This window comes from Equus caballus, chromosome 4, assembly GCF_041296265.1.
Source record: "Equus caballus isolate H_3958 breed thoroughbred chromosome 4, TB-T2T, whole genome shotgun sequence".
NCBI classification, from domain to species: Eukaryota; Metazoa; Chordata; class Mammalia; order Perissodactyla; family Equidae; genus Equus; species Equus caballus.
This window is the reverse complement of record NC_091687.1, coordinates 18446205-18471556: the sequence shown is the minus strand read 5'-3', so window position 1 is coordinate 18471556 and position 25352 is coordinate 18446205. Positions and strand designations below refer to the sequence as shown.

The 25352-nt window shown below is 41.4% G+C and overlaps 1 protein-coding gene across 1 annotated transcript in view; it reads right to left on the bottom strand.

The window, feature by feature from the left end:
* Positions 1 to 25352, bottom strand: part of ABCA13 (ATP binding cassette subfamily A member 13) — a 408916-nt gene that overhangs the window by 131818 nt on the left and 251746 nt on the right. Inside the window, exons 44-47 of the mRNA XM_001496546.5 lie at positions 15550 to 15639; positions 10462 to 10531; positions 6180 to 6298; positions 4200 to 4287 (exon numbers count right to left, since the gene is read on the bottom strand). Of these exons, the coding sequence (XP_001496596.3) occupies positions 4200 to 4287; positions 6180 to 6298; positions 10462 to 10531; positions 15550 to 15639 (367 nt within the window). The remainder of the gene's footprint in view (positions 1 to 4199; positions 4288 to 6179; positions 6299 to 10461; positions 10532 to 15549; positions 15640 to 25352) is intronic.

Genomic DNA, 25352 nt, shown 5'->3' with positions numbered 1-25352 from the left:
GGCCTGCTGGAGGATAACATGCTCAAAGCAGGACCGAGTCCTCCACCACCAATGCAGCTGAAGCCATAGGCCAGCTACCCAGCCAGTGATCATGACCAACCACGTCAGTGCCACTCAGCCTACAGGAGCAGCATCCGCAGACTCATGAGCTAAAAGAATGTTCATTGTTGAGGCCACTGAGGTTCATCCTTGCTTGTTATATAGGATTACTGTGACTACAGATAACTGACACAGAAATTGGTGCTGGAATGAAGGGTTACTGTTGCAAAAACTGTAAATATGTGACATTGGTTTTAAGATCAATAAGTGAGTGATAGAGACACAATCTTAGGAACCTTGAAATATATGAGAAAACCCTTAGGAATGCTGGAGAAAAAGGGCAAGAAAATTGCTGTAGATAACTGAAAAAATGGTGATCGATATTACGCAGCATCATAACGTGTGGTAAAATTGTCATCTGTGGTAACTTCAGAAGTAGAAATTGTGTCCAACAACTTCCTGACCTGGGTGTGGAGATCTCCATGCAAAATATTGAAAGAGATGGCCCTAGAATAAAGATCTAGTCAGGGGTGTGGCAGTGAGAAGCTCTGTGAAGATCGCTGAAAGAATTATGGTGCTAAGTGACCCTCTGAGGGGACAAAAGAACTTCTAGGAACCTAAAGGGTGTTGCCTGGTAGTACCTTGACAGTCCCAAAATGATTAATTTTAGAGAGAGTGCATGTTTCAACAAGAAGCCTGAGTGTGCCTTAAGGACCTCAATTAGATAAATAGCCTAGAGGGCCACATGGGGAGCTAAATCAAGAAGGCACTACCCCACTGGACTAAATGTGAAATGGAAATAGGCTCTGGGAATCCAGCTCTCTACTGGCTGAGAAGTTTCTCAAAAGGCATATTTGCAAATGTCCTCTTTACACGTGGCCACTAAAGGTGACAGAAGAAGTATTTGGCAGAAGCCAGACTTAAGAGCCACTGAGAAGGTGGAAGTAAGGGAACATTCCCAGGGAGCAGAACCAGGGCCTAGTTAAGGAGCATTCCCCATGGTAGTGAGGCCTGGCACCCTTTGCTAAACATAGCCCACAGCAGCCCAACCCCCACAGATCCATGCGCTGAAGGGAACTTTTACTATTGTTGGTTTGCGGTGGTTTGCTAGGTAGCATTATTTTGGCAATGGATGATTGATTCAGAGTTTAAAATGTTCTTGAACTTCCTTTCAGTTCTATAAATTGGCCTTTACTTGGGAAACATCTAATAAATTCTTTACGTAAGCAATACATACTTTATGAGGACATTAAAATGAACATTTAAGATTTAGCAGAGTTCAAAGGAAGAGCTTTTCCTTCTTTTTTTTTCTCTACCAAGAATGGTTTTCTAAAGCACTGGACCAAGTTCTGGAGATAAGTTGTGAGATTTCCTTCCCTGCCAGCCCTGAAGTCAGGATACAATAAAATCCAATAACTGAAGGAGGAAGTTAATCTCCTTTTAGGAATATATTATGATACTTCAAAACAGACCTTTCATGTCAGGAATCCTGAGTAACAGTTCCTCAGAAAGGCAACTAAGTAGTTGTTAGAAAAAAAAAAGATCACTTGATGGATATTCTAAAATGCATCAAATTCTGTCTGGAAATAGAATGTGTGCCAAACACGAGGAGGGAGATGTGTTCATCCTTTTTATCCAGAGTGCATACATTCTAGAGGGTATTTTGATTAAACAAACTGAATGCTCAAGATGTGAATGAATATGTTCATAGCAGCATTATTCACAATAGCCAAGACTTGGAAGCAACCTAGGTGCCCATCAAGGGACGAATGGATAAAGATGTGGTATATATACACACAATGGAATACTACTCAGCCATAAGAAAAGATGAAATCCGGCCATTTGTGACAACATGGATGGACCTTGAGGGTATTAGCTGAGTGGAATAAGTCAGAGGGAGAAAGTCAAATACCATATGATCTCACTAACAAGTAGAAGATAAGAACAATGACAAACAAACACATAGCAACAGAGATTGGATTGGTGGTTACCGAGGGGAAGGGGGGAGGAGGAGGGCAAAGGGGGTAATTAGGCACATGTGTGTGGTGATGGATTATAATTAGTCTTTGGGTGGTGAAGATGATGTAATCTACACAGAATTCAAAATATATTATGATGTACACCTGAAAGTTATATACTAATCCAATATTACTGCAATAAAGAAAAGTTTAAAAATAAAATATAAAAAGCGATTTTATAAATGGTGTCCAAAATAGCTGAAATTCAATAAATGTACATTATTTTATAATGTGAATCTGTTAAATATCATTCAATAAAAATTTTTAAAACTATTAAAAAAAAGATGTGAATGAAATAACTCATAGAGGTTCCATGAGAGACATTCTACTATGCAATGAATTTGTTCATATTAAGCCCATTATACAAATTTTCCATTTTTTCTTCAAACAGGCTCTGAAAACGATACAGTCTATGCATTATGAATGCACCCTCAAGGCCATAGTAAAAGGCTGGTCATTAATGACTGAAAGGTTAATGCAATAATTTGACATGGCATCTACCACCCTTGGTGCTGTAGGAATTTCAGACAACAGATGTCCTCTTCAGCCCACTGCAGTGTGGTGATGACTTGGCTTCCTGAGGAGAAGCTCACTCACCAAAGGGCCAGATACAATTTGTGTGCATGCCTGTGCTTTTAAAGTACACGTCAAACAACACTAAAACTACAGGAGTCACTACTCAAACACGTCAGTGCAGAAGATAATCTAAACTTTGACCAAAAGGAGTAAGTGTCGGGGAAACACCTAGATTGAGTGCATCCTTATCCCAGAATCAGAGATCCCTCTGGGGAAGCCCTGGCTGCTGTACCCTAGACATCAGAAAGTGAAGCCACAATCATCTGCCATAAATAAGAGGGTTTTGATTTGAACGGATTAAAAAGTAAAATATTCTTAGAGGAAATGAACAGATTCTCTTACAAATTAGGCATATTTTAATAATGACTATATCATACATTCAAAAAGCCAGTGAATGTATTTTAGGCTATTTTTCTGTCAAGCTATGGATCTTGATATTTTCATATCAAGCTATAAATCTACTTAAGTGTGTTGCCTGCCAAGGAAGAGAGATTTGAACAAACCTCAGCTGATGGAGGGATTTCAGAACAGTCTGCACAATGACTTAAATTTTTCATCAGGGATTACATTGTGAAATACAATTGTTAAAACTTTCTTCAGGGGTTACATTGTGAAGTATGAACGTTAAAATTTTCATCCAGGATTACATTGTGAAATACCAGTAAAGAGCCTTTATTCCACTGAGTAAACCTCCAACACGCACAAGCCCTTATCCTGATAAGCTTTTCCAGGTTCCCATGAAATTCCCCACCACAAAGTAGGGAGGGTGCCATCCTGGGCTCACATAGACTGACCTTATTTCATTAGTTAGATGACAGGTTTACAAGGAGACACAACACTCCTACAATCTACCCTCTCCTGATTTTTCTCTCTTAACTGAGGCCCACACCAGACTATTTCCCCCGTCGCTGAGACTGAAAGCTTTGAATCTTCCATCTCTCCTCATCTTAAGGTTGTGTTGACTTCTTTCCTTGGGAAAATCTGCTGTGATTCATGGCTTCTGAGCTCCTATTGGCAGCTAAAGGCATCTTTCTTCCATTCCAGCTCTCCTTCCCTCACAGCTGAAGAGCCCTCCCATCTACTCTCAGTGATGCCAAGGGAAACATTACTAGTCACAGGAATAGCCCCGGCAGGGCTTGAAAATCCAGGCCCCTATAAGCGGTCCTGCATAGTTACCACCGTGTCAGTGTCAGCTCTGGGTTCATCCACCCTTGGAGAATAGGAATATAAGCGCATGTATGGAAGAACTCTTTGCCCACCAGGGAAATTAGTGATGTTTCCAGTTATCCTGACACTGGATATCTTTAAAAATAGATTATCATTTGCTTTACACCTATTAGGTGAATCCCAGTCTTAACAAAAAGCAGTAACCTATTTTCTATATTTCTATACATTCTAAAGGGAAGCAATTCATTTTCTCTTTCAAGGGAATGTTTATGTACAACTGTTTTTATTTCACAGTAACAAACATTGGGATTTGATTTGATTCCTCCTGTGCCCACAAATATATTTGGATATCAAGTTTCCCTAAACGCTTTCTGAAACAGGAAGAAAAAACATTATTACCTTTGCCAGAGTTTTTGGGTTTGACATATTTGAATTTGCATCTTGAACTTGATCAGGGATTTGCACTCCAAAAGACCAGCCTCCAAGCCTGTAACAGTAAACATGGTGTCAGTGCCTTACTCAGGGAGTGCCAGGATTTCCAGCCAGAGGGCATTTCACCACCGACTGCAAGAGTTGGAATGGCATTAAAACAGTAGCCAGCTGAGCATCCGTCCTCTATGACACAACCACACAAGTGGATCAGTGTTCAGAATGAAGTGACCTGGCTCACAAGGCAGGCATCTAGGAAAGACTTTGCTTATCTAGAAGATATGCTCAAGGCTTGCCACATTAGCATGTGAGCTGCCCAGAACTTACCATCTTGTTAGGAAACACATGCCACGTAAAGGACATGGTAGTGATCACCAGCACTCTAATTATTTTAATTAATGGTCATTTCTCCTACAAACCAGCTATTCTGAATTACTTAGTGTCATGTTCTTCCAAACGGCCCCATTTTGCATTGTTTTGTCTTCAACAGTCTTGCTTCTTTAATCCTCAATGAAAACATTGCGTCATTCGGGAAGGCATCCCAGAGTACTTCGGTTGGGGTAGAATTCATTCTCTTTTTGGTTCTCAGAGTACCCCACATTTCCATCCACCTTTATCAATTGCCACATTGGGTTTTAATGGTCCATTTGCTAGTTTATCTTTCATGCAGCTTTGTGAGCTTTTCCTGGGTGGGAATTATATCTTTTATCTCCATATCTCACGGGTTGTATAGTATCTGACACCTATTAAGCTTCCAAAAATATTGGACACCAGAAATGAAGGCACATATTAAGCTTTGTTTCCTACTCTCTGGACAAAAGGAGGTTAAAGAACACACGTCCACCATGGCACCCCTACTCTCAGCAAAAACTGAGGCAAAGGAATAAGGATAAGTCCTGCCTGGCTCACTTCAATGAATTAACTAATGAATTAGAGAGACACCGATTGAGTGACCTTTATGTGCCAGATACTGTTCTAAGCCCCAGGCACATATGCTCCCACCTTCAAAAAGCAGAGATTCTGAAACATGTTTAAAGACCCGAAGAGGCAGGCAAATCACACTGGGGGTCAGGGGTGTCCAAGGAAGATGATGCTGCTGGGACCTGAAACGTAAGAGGAGACAGGTAGAAAGGGCAGGGGCTGTCTCAGACACTGTGGACAGATGGACAGCCCATGCATCCCAGGCACCACAGGTTTCTTTTGTATCAAAGCAGCACGATGCGTTTGGGGCAGGACATTTGATGGAGTAGCGAATGTGATTGTGACTTAAAGCCATGAGCAGCACTCATTCCTACAACCTCATCTAGATTCAGCCCCTCGGGCTCAAGGAAATTCAGTGCAAAACAAAAGCTTTCCCCAAAATTGCCCAGGAGTGCAGTGGTTGTGTTCACACGTCCCACTTTGGCAGCCCCGGGTTCTCTGGTTCACATTCTGGGTATGGACCTGCACACCAGTTATCAAGCCACGCTGCGGCAGGCATCCCACATATAAAATAGAGGAAGATCGGCATGGATGTCAGCTCAGGGCCAGTCTTCCTCAGCAAAAAGAGGAGGATTGGTGGCAGATGTTAGCTCAGGGCTAATCTTCTTGAAAAAAAAAAAATTGCCCAAGAGGAACTTTAAGACAGCAGTTGCTCTCAGGCTCCCATTTTGGATGCTGCATAGTAGAAGGAATTCTAAAGAGAGACCATTATTTCATTATGCTGCTAACTTACCTGGCTTATTCTCGAAAGCAGTAAACCTGCCTCTGCTCCCCTGAGTGAGTCTCTATTGCAGGGATTTCCCCCAGGGTCAGAGTGAAAGCCAGCAGCTGGAATCTTAGTAAGGCTTGCAGCATTGCTTTGGAATTTTTATGAGCATCAAGGTTAGTATTAGACTTTTGAGTTTCTAAGAACATTAGCACTTGAAACAGTAAGATTTCCAAAGCAATTCCAGCAAGTTTTGAACTCACCTTGGTTTTTCAGACGGCGCCAGCAAATACTCCTCCAGGGGCAGGGTTGAGAGGTTCAGCAGCGTGTGGCCCAGGCGGTTGGTCAGGTAGGGAGGCCGGGTGCTGCCATTCGGACACTTCTGTAATTGTTTTCAAAGAGATAACACAGAAGCTTATTCATAGCCCACAAGCAGGTTTCCGACACTACTTTAAACTAAATATGACTTTTCCTAGCCTTCACTTTTTAATAAATTATCTGTGGCCTTTTATATGTTCTGATTTCTCAAATTTGTTTAAAAGTCACCTACATTTGAGAATTATACCAGAATTCTACTGTGACCTTCGTGTCAATTATATTCAGGAAATTCAAATCCTTTTCTGTATGTAAGTTTGAGCAGATTTGTAAGAACTCAGAAAGGAAAGATGTTTTCACTGGGTGATCTTGCATTTGATGAACCTGAAAGAGTCAGAGGCAGTGAGTGGGAGGATGAGCAGCAGGAGGATTCAGAGGCATGTGTTTCTCTCCTAAGTGCCTCCAGTGGAAATCAACAGCTCTTCTCCAGAGACTCACTCGAGCGCTGACACTGGCTCAGAACTAGGAAATAATCCCCCAACAGGGTTTGAGGCTGCGCTCTGCGCCACTAAGGCCCGGGGCCACCAGGGGCTGCACAGTGATGATCCTGCTCAGCCATTGTCAGGATTCAGAGTCCATGTGCTTTCTTTCCATTTCACAGCACAGCTTAGGAAAGATTACATACTGAAACAGCTACGACTCCAGGAAATGATGCTTTCACTGGACCTTTCACTTCAGCTTCTGAAACTTGTTTTCTCAATTGTAAAATGGAAATAAAAAAACCAACCTTACCCAACTCATAGGTTTCTGTTAGGTTCCAACATATATAAAAGAACTATGGCAGAGTAAGAGTGTTATATAAATTTAAGGTATTACTTTCAGATTTTTGAGAGGAAGGCTTAGGAAAAGACACTAAAAGAAATAATCTTATCCACTATAATTCAGCCAAACTCACTGATCTCGCTCACTGGTTAACGTAACAACCTTTACAGTTTCCCTGCCTCCACCCTCTCTCTCCAGTCCACCATATCACAGCATCAGGATACATCTTTCTAAAATGCTGTTTTTATTTAGATGGCTTCCTTGGCTGAAAAATTCAAATTCCTATCAAGAAGTCAAGACCACTAGAAAATGTCCTCAGTCTCTCTTTCTAACCTTATCAGTTTAGTTCTCCCTAAATATACCTTCTGCAGTAAGCTAAATATTGGCCCCCAAAGATGTCAGGTCCGAATCTGTAAAGGTTATCTTATAGGGCAACAACTTGGCAGACGTTATTCAGTTAAGGATGTTGAGAAGGGGAGCTTATCCTGGACTGTCAGGGTGACCCTTAATGCAATCACCTGTATCCTCATAAGAGGGAGGGAGGGGAGATCAGATGAAGGGAGACAAGGAAGCAATGTCACCAGAGAGCCCAAGGCTGGAGTGATGTGGCCACACATCAAGGAATGCTAGAAGCCAAGAGAAGTCGGAAGAGACAGGAACAGATTGCCTCCTACCCCCTTCAGAGGGAGCACCTTGGTTTCATCCTCCTGATGCCAATTTCAGGCTTCTGACCTCCAGAACAGTGTGAGGATGAATGTATGTTGTTTAAGCCACCTGGTTTGTAGCAATTTGTTACAGTAACCATGAGAAGCAAATAGACCCTCTACTCGCTCGGTATACAGTCACACTCATTCCTGATCACAAGTGTTTGATCATACTGCTGTTCTTCAAGGAGAAGTGAGCCCTGAAAGAACCCACTTGTTCCTCAGAGCTGGCTCAGCCACAGTCCCTTGGAGCTCGCTCTTACGGTGTCTCTTCAAAGTAACGTCTCCTCCCTCAGAAGTAGAGCTAACCTTGGAACACTGCTGTAGGTTGGAGAGAGCCATGGTGTATTTGATAAAAACACAGGGAAATCAACATATTCTTGTAGACCAGGACTTCTGGATAACACATATGAATTTAAAGGGAGAGAAATATTTCACCTTCTGACGAAATACAGTAAAGTGGGCTCAACACGATCACTAAAGACCAGAGAACCCACCTTGGGTATGGGCTTTCCTTCCACACACCCGTAAGTTCATCTCCTTCCAGCCAGCCCTGCAGAGTGACAGCTGTTCCCTGGGACATTTACAAATTCCACCTCAACATCCTCTCTCCTGAAGTTCTCTGACTCCTGATGCGTAGACAAGCATTTCTCGAAGTGTGTCCCAAAGAACACAGGTGCCACAAAAAAGAAGGATTCTTTAGTCAAATAATTTGCAGAAAATGCTGCATCTTTTCCACCCTATGTCAATTCAAGTATATATTACCAGATAACAGCATCTTGGAAGAGCTGTAGCAAAGAAACCTGTTAAACACAGCTTTATCCAGCATTTCTGAAACTTATTTGGCTATGGAACTTTCCCATGTGAAGCCTTTCTTTTTTCACATACATATTACTGAAATCTTACAGTTCATGTAACTTGGAGTGAATTTAGGAACATCAACATCAAGCATTCTGATATTTATTCCTTCATCCCTTTGCCATTGACACCTAATCTAATTCTAATACATCTAAGATAACTTGCGATAAAAGACACCAGTATAACAGAATGATTCAATCAAGGCCCCAGAATAAGAGCATAGAGTTAAAAATTAGAGGTATTATGAGAAAATGGAATAAATAAGACAGGAAAAAAAAATCATTATGCCCAGAAAATCTTGAGCAAAAGACAGCTAGTCCCTGCAAAGGAGCCACAAACACAGCCCTGAGTGCACTGACAGCCGAGGCCACAGGGGAAGAAAGAAGGTTCTCATCAACAAGTTCAGCTCAGTCAGGGCCTTGAACATCCACCATGGGTGCTGTGCCATTTTTCTCACATTCGGACATTCTGTCTAAGAGAAGAAAGCAGACCAGGTCCATCCAAAAGAAAACTTTCTGAGCTCACTATACTATTAAGAGGAATGTATCCCGTGGGCTATGACAAATAGAAATGGCAAGCAATAGGATATATTGGAGTATGTGAGGAAGCCATTTGGTGTAAACCTAATTTGGCCTGACTTTGTTTTTCCAAAAGGGACTGACGTGGCCATTGAGCATGCATTGTATATCTGCTTTAAACATTTCCTATGGCAAGAACAAATGGCCTTAAGATAAAGGTACAACTTCCCCCAACATTGGCATTTCCTTAGGGATAAGCATCTTTCCTTAGGCTAGGAACTGACTGCTGTGCTCACCTGTGACCACCCAGTTCAAGGCAACAGAACTGCCACCCTGCTGAGTCCACCAAGACAGCAGACCTACCTGCTGTGCCCATCAATCGCTGTGTCGCTAGAACAGTCTCGCGGCTATTGTAAAAGGGACATTTCAATCATATTTGATACATCCTCTTTGAGGGTATATAACCACTCTGTACAACCCACTTCTTTGGTTCCCTTCCCTCCTTCTGGAAGGAAGGCTCCAGGCCATGGCCCTCACATTTCGGCTCAGAATAAACTCACCCAAATTTCCATTTATAGATTGGTCATGGATTATTTTCACTGACAGGTACTAAATCGAAAGGCCCTGTAAACATGCTCTTCATGTGGCCACTTCCTTAATAGATCATCTCTTAAGTTAAATTGAGATTTTTGCTTTTCCTTTTGTTTTGTAAATTAGGATTGCCACAGTAGCTTGTTGATTGTGGCTAAAAGGCCTGTGACATTTACTATTGAAATTTCCTTTGAGATGAGTTCCAATCCATTTTCCAAATAAATTTCAATTCTTTCTCCTTTTCAGAATAGATAGCTATGGCCCTCACTTTAACAGTGGAATATCTATTGCTATGTTTTTGTCGAATTGATCATAGTTAGAAGAGCTAAGTGGTATCTTAGCTTTGAACTCAGAAGTCAAATAAAAGTACGACACGAGCTTTGAGGTCATCTTGCCTTGAAATCATGGGATATTTTTCCCCAAGGGCAATTCTAGCTTCCTTATCATTAACTGAAGAAGATTCATTTGCTTAATAAATGCCACTGGGGGATGTTAAGGATCATGGACAGCAGGCAGCGAACAGGAGGACCGCTGTGGACTCCGTATAACATCCGCGTTGTAGAAATGTGCACTTTATGTAATGAAACTTTCCCAAAGAACAGCTACTCAAGTAAACCAAAAAGACACAGATGCTCACTGAGTTAACAAAAATGAAGAGTTTTTTGGATGGAGCAAACTCTTTATTGTTATTTGAGATTTAGACTTTTAAAAAGATCATAAACACTGCAGAAACCTACCAGGCAGCCACAGGAATCCTGGGCTTCTGGGTGAGAAAAGGGCTCGGTGCGCCAGCATGAAGAATTCTTCCTAAGGAAACAAAGCAGAGGACCGGAATGATCTGTGAGATTACAGAGCTATTGTATTTCCATGAAAGAGAGTTCCGTCAGAGGAGCACCCAGTCCACAAGATCATCATCTCCCGCTGCAGAAGGCAGAGCTCTTGCATTTGTTTTCACAGCTGGAGCTGTTAATCTGATGACAATGTTTTATTACAATGACAATATTTCCATTCTATTAAATGATGCTCCCTTGGCTGGCTGTATTGAACGTACTACCGAGGCTCCCTGGGACTTTGCTGGGTGGCTGGGGCTTGTCCTGAAGCCTGAGGCTCCTAGTTTCAAAATCAGGTACTTTGAGCACCAATATAGCAATGAATAAACACAGGGGGCTGCTAATTCCTTTTCGTGGCATGACACAGCAATTTAATCATCACTTAAAGAATAACAATTATTAAATTTCCACTATGTAGAAAGCTTGTGCAACAGAAATTATTATAAAAACAAATTGCCCCAGTGGCTCAAAAACCCTTTATATTCCAAAGTTCCCGTATAGCTGTTTCCTTGTGGGCCTTATACTTTGAATTATTTTTTAACTAATGTTTGTAAATCAAAGGTTGCTTTAGTAATGATAATTATTCCTATTTACTCAAAAACTGGGACAGATGGGAGGAAACTAACATTTACTGAACTACAGTCACCCGGCTAGATATTTTTACCAAAACCTCTTGCTAGCCCCACTCTTCAGAAGAGTAGGTGGAAGTTCTGAGAGATTACCTCTTCTCTGCTGCTCCAATGTGAAAACATTGAGAGGAAAAACCTGCAGTCCGATGAAAAGAAACTTTCCGTTTCTATTAATCAGGTCAGCGAAGTACAATTTCCATGTAATTTTTTTAAATGTCAAAAAATGTTTTAAAGACTTCCCCAATGCTATTTTCTTCGTTAATTGGCTTATGGAGACTGCATCTGAGACTAAAAGTTAACATGGAAAGACTACCTAAGGGAGTTATGCATTTGATCAGACTGCTGTAGCTGATAATGAAACCAACAAAGAGTTAGCCATTGATGATTAAGTAGCTAGGAACTAAAGGGTTTTTTCCTTTTTGCAATTGCTGATTATAGCTTTTAGCTGTTTAACCCACCCATTATTAACTGTGCTGTTTAGGCAATATGCTGACTCCCACTAGGCTCCTATAGATAACATCTTCCTAGAGCCTGGGTCACCATGATAATGGGTGTTTGAGCTGCTTTTCAGGAATTAGAACCCCTTGTCCACTTCAGGCTGTTGAGACCACCAACTCATCAACAGGGCTTGTGAAGATGTCTGATAGGTGACCTTTTGATGTCAAGAGGCTAAAAACTCCCCCCTCAGATCATGCTCACACTGTCATGTTGTGAGCGTGCATCCTATGAAGAGGCATGGAGTCTGACCACGCTTGTGCAAATCAATTACCTCACCTGTCCTCACCTCCAGTCGTCTCTCTCCACATTTCAGACCATCTTGCCCGCTATCCCATAAATATCCCTGAGTCCCTATTTTCGTGGAAGCAGATTCGAGTCTCATTCTCTCGCTTCCTCACTTGACTGCTTTGTGATTAAACTCTCTCTCTGCTGCAATCTCGTCATCTCAGTGTTTGGCTTTCTGGGCAGAGGGCAAAAATGAACCTGGCGTGGTAACAATAATTACTTCAAAAAATAATGACTCCATTTACATGTCCTAAACTCAGCAGGCCTTCCTTGCTTCCTCCAGGTCCTCCAGCTGCAAGCCTTCATTGACTGCTGGCAAGCGTTTATAACTTCCTGAATTTCTTCAGTTAGTCATCTTTGTCTCTTCCAAATCCTCTATTCTTCTTTGCCTCGCTCCTTTTTATAGAATAAAATTTGTGACCTTTGGAGTTGCATAAGGACCAGCAACAGTATTTACAGATTTGGGAGCATCTCTCAGTTGCCAAAAATTTTTTTGTTCAAAAATTCACTATGAAGCTGTGTGAGCATTCATAAAAGGGACAAAAGAGGAGATGATATGTGTGGAACTCTAGGTTTCTACTTAAATTTCTTCCCAGATTTCAGGAACCTAAGCACACATCACTCTGCCTTCAATAGCAATCCCTTAGGTGTTCCCTAGGACACAGCTGCACTGTTGGCATCTGGAGCAAATATGTCTTGACAACGGTCCCTTGGTTCTTCCAGTTTGGAAATGCTGGGTTAAGCAGGTCCCTTTAACACAGGGCTGCCTGCAGCTTTTAATAACCTAATGTGCATTTTGAATCTCAGAGAGAGAGGGAGATGCTGTAAGGACCTACTCTCCTGAAGGGAGCCTTGAGACACAAACTTGCCTAAAGGAACAAAGTCTTTCACAGGGGCCACCCTGTCCTTTGAGGTGAGCATTGCTCTTTCTGGACGACTGGGAGCACAATGATGCAAAAAGCAGAGAAAGCTTAAGTAACTTGCCCAAGTCATACAGTGAATGTGGTAGAGCTGAAATGCGGGTTCAGGCAGCCCAGCTGCAGAATCTGGGTTCTCCACCCCTTTACCACGATGCCTGATAAATACACTCTCTATACTTTTGATCCTTGACCTCAACTTCCATCTTTACAGGCCCCTGGGAGGAAATTTGTCACTAGCCGTACCATGCTGCAAGGACTGGACCTCATGAGCCCCGGGAATCTCTGACCACCGAGACGTTGCAGCAATGTAACCATGGAAATAAACCCTTGCACGTCTCCTCACTTGGCTTTTAAAGTTCAATAGAAATAGAAGATTTGCTAACTACTACTTTTGTTCTATATAAAGCATTAAAAAGAATAGGTGGGAAAAGTGACCATTTCACCTCAGAAATAGTAGAAGAAATCATCATTGGAGTGTCACCAGATTATGAGCCTTGTAAAATGAAACTAAATATTTACATTTACCAGTCTGTTTCTAAAAGCTGGCACCTTTAGCACATTTTAAAATTTAAATTATGCATCATCTACTATTATAAGAAAACTTATATTTTAAGTCAGGTTTATACCACAATGGATTTTTCTGGAGCTCTTTATTGCCTTCCATACGAGAGAGAGGTAAAAGTCAGAAATTCAACACCATACCCTGACATAGGACACTCAGAGAATCTCAGACAAAAACAGAATCTGATCTATTCTAATTAGTAATTAAGTGATTGCTGCAATTTCCAGGAAGGGAAAATGTAGATATCATTGAATTCAATCATATTTTACACTTATCGAAGGAAACTTACTTGTCTTAAGTAGAACCTTCTGCTTTGATCTGAGACCTTAGAAAATTAAGCCTTGTTTGTGTAATGTAGACAGAAATCATTATGAATACAAATATTCACAGCACCCTTGTACGAGACAGCCCCCCACACCCTTTTATGCTGATCAGGAAAATGGGTAGAAACAGTTACAAAACAGGAATGAGTTAAGGATAGACTACACGGATTTCACAAAGAAAAAAGGGAAAACTGAGAGATCCAGGAAGGCTGAAGAAAGGCCGAGGAGAACAACATGAGTGGGGTGTGCTGCTGTGCCGAGGGGGCAGCTGTGCAGACGGGGAGGAAGGAGAGCTCAGAGCCACCACTGCACCTGTCGCAGTCACTGAAAATAAAAGAGGCGTCTAAGCAGAATTTTGAATATGTTCTGCTGTCCTTAGCATTAATTCTACATTTTTTTCCCCTTTTGAAAGACTATATAAAGAAATATTCTTTTTTTCTGCCAACTGCCCTTTCTTTGGTGCAAGGTTGAGCCAGGGTTGGCCCACATGGGGCCCTGGGTTACATTTCCTTTTCTCAAAGGTAGACGCATTTTACATCCTGAATGTTTCTTTAGAGAGCACCATCATAGACACTTTTATTTAGTTAAATAAATTACTTTGTTTTTCAAGAGAAGACTAAAATGAAGCAACGTAATTAATTTTCTATTAATTCTTTCTTACTGAGACCATTATTAGTTGCTCAATCTTGAGCTAATTGCCTACATGAATAATGGGCAAAATGTGTCATCACAAATTAGAAAAACATATTGCCAATATTGCATTATCGTCTGGATTTTTATATTTATTACTTAAAAACATACACTTCTGGCACTTACAGCATCATTATGGTTTTTATCACTTTCCCCATTTGCTTTACCCAGAATTGTAAATTCCTTAGACCAGGGCCATATCCTATATCAATCCTGATGCCTACAACAGCACCAGATTTATGGCAGATTCTCAACAAATAACAGTCTAGCAAAATAAGAGAAAGAGAAAACTTTATGAAGAAAGGCATGCCTTATCAAGGTTTCATAAAAAGGTTATCTTTATATTATCATTTTCAAATCCTAGAAAAACAATCTTCAAAGTAATTCACCCCCAAACTGATATTACTGACATTTTAAGTCCCTTTATTTAAAAAAAATTATAGCTAATCTTTCCATATGTGCAAGTTTTCCCTAAAAGTAAATAGTTAATACATATTTCATACTTAATTGAGACTTTATTCTTATTGCTTTAAATTTTTTAAGCAAATTGAAAGCTATTAATTATTAACATTTTTGCAAGAATATAAAACATGGGTTTACCAATGAAAGAAAGGGACAGTTACGTAGCTTATTTCAAGTCATTTTATTTTTGCTTTATTTTGTTTTTTGAGGAAGACTAGCCCTGAGCTAACATCCGCCACCAATCTTCCTCATTTTGCTGAGGAAGGCTGGCCCTGAGCTAACATCTGTGCCCATCTTCCTCTACTTTATATGTGGGATGCCTACCACAGAATGGCTTATCGAGCGGTGCCATGCCCGCACCCAGGGTCCGAACCTGTGAACCCCAGGCCACCGAAGCAGAAAGTACACACTTAACTGCTGCGCCACCGGGCCGACCCCTCAAGTCATTTTAGATGGCAACACTCATTAGGCCTGTTGAGTATAAACCCATTCATTGGGCTAATATTCATTTCATGTCATGTAAACTTGAAATGTGAGTGACCAATCATAAAGGGAGATGGTCCTCTCGTCTACCAGGTGTACTGTTGGAGTCTGCACTTTTTTTGCAAAGAGCATCTGATACTTACAGGTCTGGTTTAAAATCGCCACAGAGAAGATCCTGATCTTCAAACTTCCGCAAAAGCACGTGAGCAAGGTCCATGTCATCACTGTCACTGCTGTTCATTTGAAGACAAAGGAAATGAGGTGAGGTCGCTTTTGCAGCCAGCTGAGATCACAAGGCAGAGTCTGACCTCCCAGCATGCCCTAGGCAAGCTCACCCTGGCAAATGATTCCTAGCAGGTCAGACAAAGCTAATTGTGCACTGTCATACGGCAAAGCCAAACCAGCAATAAGATAAAGAAATTTCTTAAAAGCAGAGTTTTGCCACCACAGATAGGCATTTTTATATATTTGCATTCACATCTTTTCATGTAACATTATAATATTACCATCTTTGGCATTTTTGCATGGTTTTGAAAAATGAACTTTAAAGGCTGCATAATATTACATCATGTTACTATGTTACTATGTTAAAATCTTAAAAATATTCTGTTAATGCTGGAGCTCTGGTTTGGTTTGAATAGCTGTTCTATTGCATAGCCCTGCAATAAAACAACTTCTTATATTTATGTTTTTTTGTTTCAATATGTGAACTATAATTGAACAATATTTTCTTGGTAAGAAATCCTCCCAGAGAAGCCTACTTACGTTTTAAGTACACACTGAATTATAGCATTTATTTTACTGGCACAAGTCTCAGAAGTTAGTTAATAGTTCAAGCAGCATTGCTGAGAACCAAGGCCACCAGTACTAAATTTCCTGATTGAAGACATCATCAGCAGTAAGACACACTATTCTAGCTTTGGGGGAGGTATGAAAACAAACTCTATATTAAATTTTATACATCAATTATAAGAAACATCTTGAGAAAATGTAGAGGAAAAAGATATTTTAAACCTATCTAAATTGAACTGATTAGGAGTGGGGCTCATTTCAATTAACTAAAATTCTGAATTACAGTATTTATAAAAGAGTATAGATTTACTGCTTTCAAGTGTCATTTACAAAATACTTTCGAATAGACATCATTGGGAACACTTACCTCCAAAATGAAGAAAAATGATGTATTATTAGCATGATAGATTACTTATACATAAATAGTGACCTCAAATCTTTTTGGAAAGAAGCAGTATGTAAATTAACAAATGTACATAATGGTAACTTTTAAAGAATGTACACCATTAGTTTCTCTTAGGAAATGTAAAAACCCTCAAAGTAATCTTCAACTACTGGTTCCTCTCGTTGATTTCTTTGTCTATGCACACTGAAATGTTGAGTCCCAAATACCTTTCTTAATTGCTACCAGCAATCAAATACAGAGAGGCCTGAGTTGGTTAGGCTGACTGCACCCCATCATCCTGAAAGTACAAATAAAAACCTAGCATGAGAAGCAACTTCCAGTTTTGCACAGTGCACTCCTCTGTACAGACGGGAACTTTACAAAGAGACTCCTAGTTTCCTTTCAGTGAATCTCTAACATACCAATCTGATGTTTTCTTGCTCAAAATTTATCAATGGCTCCTTGTTACCTATGAGCGTTGAAAGAGTATGTAAGTCCCTCCACATTCTTCAAGCCTTGACATCTTTGGACAAATGTTTCCCAAAATGCTTTTGCAGAAGGCACACCTAGCCTGGCCCAGCCCAGCCCAGCAGAGCAGAGGATCTGCCTTGGAGGTGCTGCTCCCTCTGAAGTGCACCCCGTTCCCCTGCTACTTGTTAGACACTATCTCCAGCTGTTAAGTTCTAAGTTCCCTCTCCTATATGCCCTCCTCTGAATGTCTGCTCTCCTGTTTCTGCCCAGTGGCCCTGATGACATCTCCACTGGCTTTTAACTGTGGGCTTTCATGACAGAACAAAGCAATCCATGAGAGAAAGGACACAAGGCTTAGCACAGTAGCTGGAACACAGTCGATTCTCAAAAATAATTTGTTGAACAAATTATAATTTTATTGATGTGTTGAAAGCATAGATCTAACCCTTCATCTCTATCCAAGTATTTGACTTCCCTAAATTTGACCTTCCCTGACCTCTTACCTTTTAGAGAGGAATAATTTTAATGAAAAGGAAACACTAACTCATTACACCAAATTCGTTTTGAATTTCTGCTGAAGACAACTTTGTTTTCAGAGCAGTAACTGTGCATAAAGTTGGAATGCAAACCCTGCTGTAGCATCCAAACCCCCCAAAAATAATTATTTATAAGAAAACAACATCTTCCCCACTGCATAAAATACAACAGAGATTTAAAAATAGGCAGGTGGTTTACAACTGGCCTGATATGATTCCCTACCACTATGGCCAGAAATACACAAAGATGAAACATGCTGAAATTTACAACGGTCATGTCTCATAAGTAGGCAATGTGACCTCTGTATAAACAGGCTTCTAGCTTCTGACAAATGAGAAAACACTTTTACAAGGAAAGGAACATATTTTCCACTGAAATGTTGCCTATAAAAAGAAAATGTTATTTGTGGCATCTTTGGAAATACTCTAGATTTCTCTCTTTCGACCCATTAATCCGAGAACAAATAATGAAAGTTTAAAATATTTTTCTGAAAAACTATCGATCCATAAAGTAGTTTACTTGAAATAATTACTAAGAGCAAGTTTAAAAGTTATGGTTTACTTTTTACTAGTTTTTTGCTTAGGTCTAGAGGTCATCATTTAAAGGAAAAAAAAAAAAGCTAGCTTTAAATTCTCCCTGTTGCCATGAAATTCAAATGCTTGTTCCTACACTGTTGCTCTGTGGTTGCCTTCAAACTCTTGGCTATATTTTAAAGTAATGTTACAAGTATGTGAAGTCTGTCCTTACTAGACTCTAGGAACTCAAAATTAGTGCTTTATTATGATTCCTGAGACAGTTCCTAAATGGGGTCACTGCTTCTCTCTCCAGATCACTTTCTCTCAAAATTTAATGTGCATCACTGACCCAGAGAGCTTGACTGAACAAATGCATATTCCTGAACACCACCCCAAAGAGGCTTTGTGTTGTCACTGAAAGTCCTTCATGATTCTGATGCAGATGGAGATCAAACCAACCTAGAGAAACACGAGGCTTGTGGGAGGAGAGCAACCTGTGTGCTCCTCCTCTCTGCCACGCCTAACTCGAATCTTTCCACGTCTCCTGAGCCAGTCAGCTTCTGGTGTTGATTAGCAGCTGGTTCCAGGGAGGTCTTAGGCTCTATGAGAGTTATTATGACAGAGCTGATTTAGGACCACCTGCCCTGCAGGCCACACAACATATGATGCCATTAGAAGACCAGGTGCAGAGTGCTCAGGGGTGAGGACCAGAAAGGGCCCATCCTGTGAAGGACGGCCCTCAGAGACCTGCAAATCCCCAGGTAAGGTTGACCTCTGCCTCCCCTGGTCTCCATGGTCCAAGGAGTCGAGAAAAGTTGAATTGGACAGTGGATGCTGTCCTACTCCTGAGCCAAGGAGAATGTAGGGAGCAGGGAGGTTTCCTCCCTCCCAGGACCAGAAAGGCATGGGCAGTCCTCCTGCTGCTCTTCAACCGTAGAACAAGCTGGGCCCTGTCATTCTCAGCACTGCCGTGAGCTGATCTGACAAACATGGCCCAGGGGGCCCAGCAACCAGAGAAAACTCACATGCTGCAGACACTTTAATAAAAATAATACTGATACACCTAAAAATAGTTAAAATGGTAAATTTTGTGTTATATAATTTTACCGCAATAAAAATAGAGCTGCTAAATGAATAGATACCTTAAACCAAAAATAAATAAATGAAGCTAAGGGATAGGATTAGTAGTTAGGCTGAGACTTATGCTAGGCTGAGCACCAGGGCCTGCAGAGGGAAGTGGCTGCTTCCTGTCACAACTACTAATACTCTTTTAAGTTGTTTTTCAGATGAAACCACTGTTGAGGAATCGGCTGAAACCAACCTGAGCAGCCCAGCTCCCCTCTGAGTGACCAAGAGTGAACACTGTTAGCTATAATCTCATTATAATGTGAAAATCTTTGCCCAGAGGCATTCCTGTCCACTCATTCTTTGAACATGTGACGTATGTAGTAGCTTGTGTACATGCTACACATGCGCCTTAAAAGAACATGGCTGTGGGAGAGGAAGGAAGAGGAAGGAAGAGAAAGAGATTCAGAAGAGCACAAAGGTCAGGAGGAGAAACTTTGGGATAAGACATCTGGCTTTAAATCTCAGCAATGTGTTCCTCTCTCAGTGACCTGGAGTAGGTTGCTCAGCTCTCTGAGCCTCAGGTGTCTCATCTGCAGAAAGAGTTCATCATTTACAGTTGAAAAGTGGTGTTTTCAAGATTATGTGTGATAATGCCTATATAAAAGACTAGCATAGCAAGATGGTGCCGTGAGTAGTCCTCTTTGTCTCTCCCCCTTTGAGTCTACAATTATTTGGACACTCATTGCTTAACAACGGATATCCAGATAGCATCTCAGGATGTCTGAGAGACCCACGCAACTATACATCAGAAGGTGGACGGAATTCCCTCCGGGAGGAGGTGGAGATAGGTGAAAACTGTCCGACCCCGACCAAACAGCCTAGTACCTGCAAGAGGCTTTTTTCCAATGGACGCCCCCAGAAGATCAACACACACGTAGGGCAGGAGCGAGCGCACACCAGAGGAGCGATGGTGGAAACAGGTGACCAAAGCCCTACCTAAACCCCCCGCAATTACTCCTAAAAACAGAGGGAAACTCCAGAGTTACACACCTGAGCCCGCAGGGAGAGTTTCGCCCGCCATTGGTGGGGAGATTCTGCCTGGTGTCCACGGCACCCGTAGGGTCCCAGAGAGAATCACAGAGGGTGTGGCAGCCCCCTGGCTGCCACTGCCTGCACAGCGGGGCAAGGGATTGCCGTAGATCTCGGAGAGGACTGGGGCTGGGTGGAGCTCCAGAGGCCGGCTCCGCGGCCCGGGGGTCAAGCTCCAGAGTTCTGCCCGGGCAGCAGACAAAACTCTCTGGAGGGGCCATTAGTGGAGGGGCCATTCCCAGCATTCGCAATGCTGGGAAAGTCCCAGAGAGAATCCCAGAGGGCACGGCGACCCCCAACTGCCGCTGCCAGCCCAGTGGGGCATGGGATTGCCGGAGATCTCGGAGAGGACTGGAGCTGGGTGGAGCTCCAGTGGCCAGCTCCGTGGCCCTGGGGGGGAAGCTCCAGAGTTCCGCCGGGGCAGCAGACAAAAGTCTCTGTCTGCCATTAGCGGAAGGGCTCCGCCCAGCATCCACAACACCAGGAGGGTCCTGGAGAGGAGAATATCAGGCAGGGCAGCAGCCGACCAGCTACCACTGAAATCAAGATCTCTGGCTATCCCCCAGACAGGGCAAAGGGCTCCCCGAGTTCCTGGGGAACAGGACTGGGGCTGGGTGGAGTTCCAGTGACCTGGCTCCGTAGCCTAGGGGGAAACCCTACAGGCTCACAGCAGCCTCAGGGAAAGCCCCTGCACAGCACTAGTAGAGAACACCCATCCGGCAGCCACAAGGGCGGAAGACCCCGGGACAAAAGTAGCATAGCTAGGTGAGCTAACCAGAGACTGTAGAAGATGCCAATAGCTCTGCAGTGACCCATAGTGGACAAGTGAGATTTTGTGGGTGCCGACAGTGACGGAGTGGCAAATATAAGTGATCCTACCCCTGGCTGCTGGAAAAGCAGCACCAACACCGTTACAGACCCCAAGGAGGGAGCACGTCTAGGTGGGCTGCAACAGTAGGCACCAGCCTGAAGCCCCCCCGTGACGGCCCCCACGGCAGAAGAGGGAATCCAAAGGGCCACTGTGACTATGAGGTGGGGCCCAGGCCCAGTTAGCAACTGCAGATAGGGTTCCTGGTTGGTGCAGTATAAACAGCTGCTCCCCCACCACTCCAGCAGAAACAAGTGGAAGGAGCAACTAAACTCTATCTCTATGCGGAGGCACAAATCTACAACATCAAGCAATATGAAAAAATACATTAAATCTCCAGAACAGAAGGAAAATAACAAATACACAGAAAACAATTCCAAAGAAAATGAAATATATAACCTAAATGACGATGACTTCAAAACAGCCATCATTAAAATACTCAATGAGTTAAGAGAGAATTCAGATAGACAACTCAACGAGTTCAGGAGTTATGTCACAAAAGAGTTTGATACTATAAAGAAGAACCAAACAGAAATACTGGAAATGAAGAAGACAATAGAGGAGATTAAGAAAAATCTAGATGCACTGAAAAGTAGGACTGATAATATGGAGGAAAGAATTAGCAATTTGGAAGATGGGAATATAGAAATGCTGCAGGCAGAGGAGGAGAGAGAAGACTAAAAAGAAATGAAGAAACTCTCCGAGAAGTATCAGACACAATTAGGAGATGCAACATAAGGATTATAGGTATATCAGAGGGAGAAGAGAATAAGAAAGGGGCAGAAAGCCTATTCAAAGAAATAATGGCTGAGAACTTCCCAAATCTGGTAAGAGAGATGGATCTTCAGGTGACAGAAGCCAATAGATCTCCAAACTTTATCAATGCAAGAAGACCAACCCCACGGCATATAGTAGTGAAGCTAGCAAAAGTCAATGACAAGAAGAAAATACTAAGGACAGCCAGGCAGAAGAAACTAACCTACAAAGGAACCCCCATCAGGCTATCAGCAGATTTCTCAGCAGAAACTTTACAGGCTAGAAGAGAGTGGAATGATATATTCAAAAATCTGAAGGACAAAAACCTACAGCCGAGAATTCTCTACCCAGCAAAAATATCCTTCAAATACGATGGAGAAATAAAAACTTTCCCAGATAAACAAAAATTAAGGGAGTTCATTGCCACAAAACCTCCTCTTCAGGAAATCCTCAGGAAAACCCTCATTCCTGAAAAATCCAAAAAAGGAAAGGGGCTACAAAACCAAGAGCAGAGGAGATAAGTAGAAGGACAACAACAGAGAGTAGCAGCTCTACATCAGAACAGATTAAACCATGGGACGAGAAACAAAGGAAACTGAAGAAAACCGGAAAACAAGACATAAAATGGCAGTGGTAGGCCCCTACATCTCAATAATCACCCTAAATGTAAATGGATTGAACTCCCCAATAAAAAGACACAGAGTGGCAGGATGGATCAAAGAACAAGACCCAACAATATGCTGCCTCCAGGAAACACACGTCAGCCACAAAGACAAACACAGACTCAGAGCGAAGGGATGGAAAACAATACTCCAAGCTAATAATGAACAAAAGAAAGCAGGTGTCGCTATGCTAACATCAGACAAGGTAGACTTCAAAGCAAAACAGATAAAGAAAGACAAAGAGGGACAGTATATAATGATAAAAGGGACTCTCCACCAAGAAGACATATCACTTATAAATATATATGCACCCAACACAGGAGCACCAAAATTTGTAAAGCAACTCTTAACAGAACTAAAAGAAGACATCAACAACAATACAATAATAGTAGGGGAACTCAACACACCATTAACACCAATGGACAGAATATCCAGACAGAAAATCAACAAGGAAATAATAGAATTAAATGAAAAATTAGACCAGATGGACTTAATAGATATATATAGAACACTTCATCCAAAAACAGCAGGTTACACATTCTTCTCAAGTGCACATGGAACATTCTCAAGGATTGACCATATTTTGGGAAACAAAGCAAGCATTAATAAATACAAGAGAGTTGAAATAATATCAAGGATCTTTTCTGATCATAATGCTATGAAACTAGAAATCAACTACAAGAAAAAAGCAGAGAAAGGTGCAAAAATGTGGAGACTAAACAACACGCTTCTGAACAAATGATGGATCATTGAAGAAATTAAAGAAGAAATCAAATATTATCTGGAGACAAATGAAAATGAGAACACGACATACCAAATCATTTGGGTTGCAGCAAAAGCAGTCCTAAGAGGGAAATTCATCGCAATACAGGCTCACCTCACTAAACAAGAAAAAGCTCACATAAGCAACCTCAAACGACACCTAACAGAACTAGAAAAAGAAGAACAAACAAAGCCCAGAGTCAGTAGAAGGAGGGAAATAATAAAAATAAGAGCAGAAATAAACGATATTGAAACAAAAAAGACAATAGAAAGGATCAATGAAACAAAGAGTTGGTTCTTCGAAAAAATTAACAAAATCGACAAACCTTTAGCCAGACTCACCAAGAAAAGAAGAGAGAAATCTCAAATAAATAAAATTAGGAATGAGAGAGGAGAAATCACAACAGATACCAATGAAATACAAGGGATCATAAGAGAATGCTGTGAAAAACTATATGCCAACAAATTGAACAACCTAGAAGAAATGGACAACTTCCTAGACTCCTACAACCTCCCCAAATTGAATCAGGAAGAAATGGAGAATCTGAATAGGCCAATCACAAGCAAGGAAATAGAAACGGTAATCAAAAACCTCCCCAAAAATAAGAGTCCAGGACCAGACGGCTTCTCTGGAGAATTCTACCAAACATTCAAAGAAGACTTAATGCCTATTCTTCTCAAACTACTCCAGAAAATTGAGGAAGATGGAGCACTCACTAACACATTCTATGAAGCCAACATCACTCTGATCCCCAAACCTGACAAGGACAACACAAAGAAGGAGAACTACAGGCTGATATCACTGATGAACATAGATGCAAAAATCCTCAACAAAATTCTGGCAAACAGAATACAGCAATACATCAAAAAGATTATACACCATGACCAAGTGGGATTTATACCAGGGACACAGGGATGGTTCAACATCCGCAAGTCAATCAACGTGATACACTACATCAACAAAATGAAAAACAAAAACCACATGATCATCTCAATAGATGCAGAGAATGCATTCGACAAGATCCAACACCCACTTATGATAAAAACCCTCAATAAAATGGGTATAGAAGGAAAGTACCTCAACATAATAAAGGCCATATATGACAAACCCACAGCCAACATCATACTCAATGGACAAAAACTGAAAGCCATCCCTCTGAGGACAGGAACAAGACAAGGGTGCCCACTTTCACCACTCCTATTCAACATAGTACTGGAGGTGTTGTCCAGAGCAATTCGGCAGGAAAAAGAAATAAAAGGAATCCAAATAGTTAATGAAGAAGTAAAAGTCTCGCTGTTTGCAGACGACATGATCTTATATATAGAAAACCCCAAAGAATCCATAGAAAAACTATTAGAAATAATCAACAACTACAGCAAAGTAGCAGGGTATAAAATCAACATACATAAATCAGTAGCATTTCTATACACTAACAATGAACTAACAGAAAAAGAACTCAAGAACTCAATCCCATTCACAATCGCAACGAAAAGAATGAAATACCTTGGGATAAACTTAACCAAGGAAGTGAAGGATCTATACAATGAAAACTACAAGACTTTCTTGAAATAAATTGACAACGACATAAAGAGATGGAAAGACATTCCATGCACATGGATTGGAAGAATAAACATAGTTAAAATGTCCATACTACCTAAAGCAATCTACAGATTCAATGCTATCCCAATCAGAATACCAAGAACATTCTTTACAGAAATTGAACAAAGAATCCTAAAATTCATATGGGGCAACAAAAGACCGCGAATTGCTAAAGCAATACTGAGCAAGAAAAACAAAGCCGGCAGAATCACAATCCCCAATTTCAAAACATACTACAAAGCTACAGTGATCAAAACAGCATAGCACTGGTACAAAAACAGGTCCACAGATCAATGGAACAGAATTGAAAGCCCAGAGATAAAACCACACATCTATGGACAGCTAATCTTCGACAAAGGAGCAGAGGGCCTACAATGGAGAAAAGAAAGTCTCTTCAACAAATGGTGCTGGGAAAACTGGACAGCCACATGCAAAAGATTG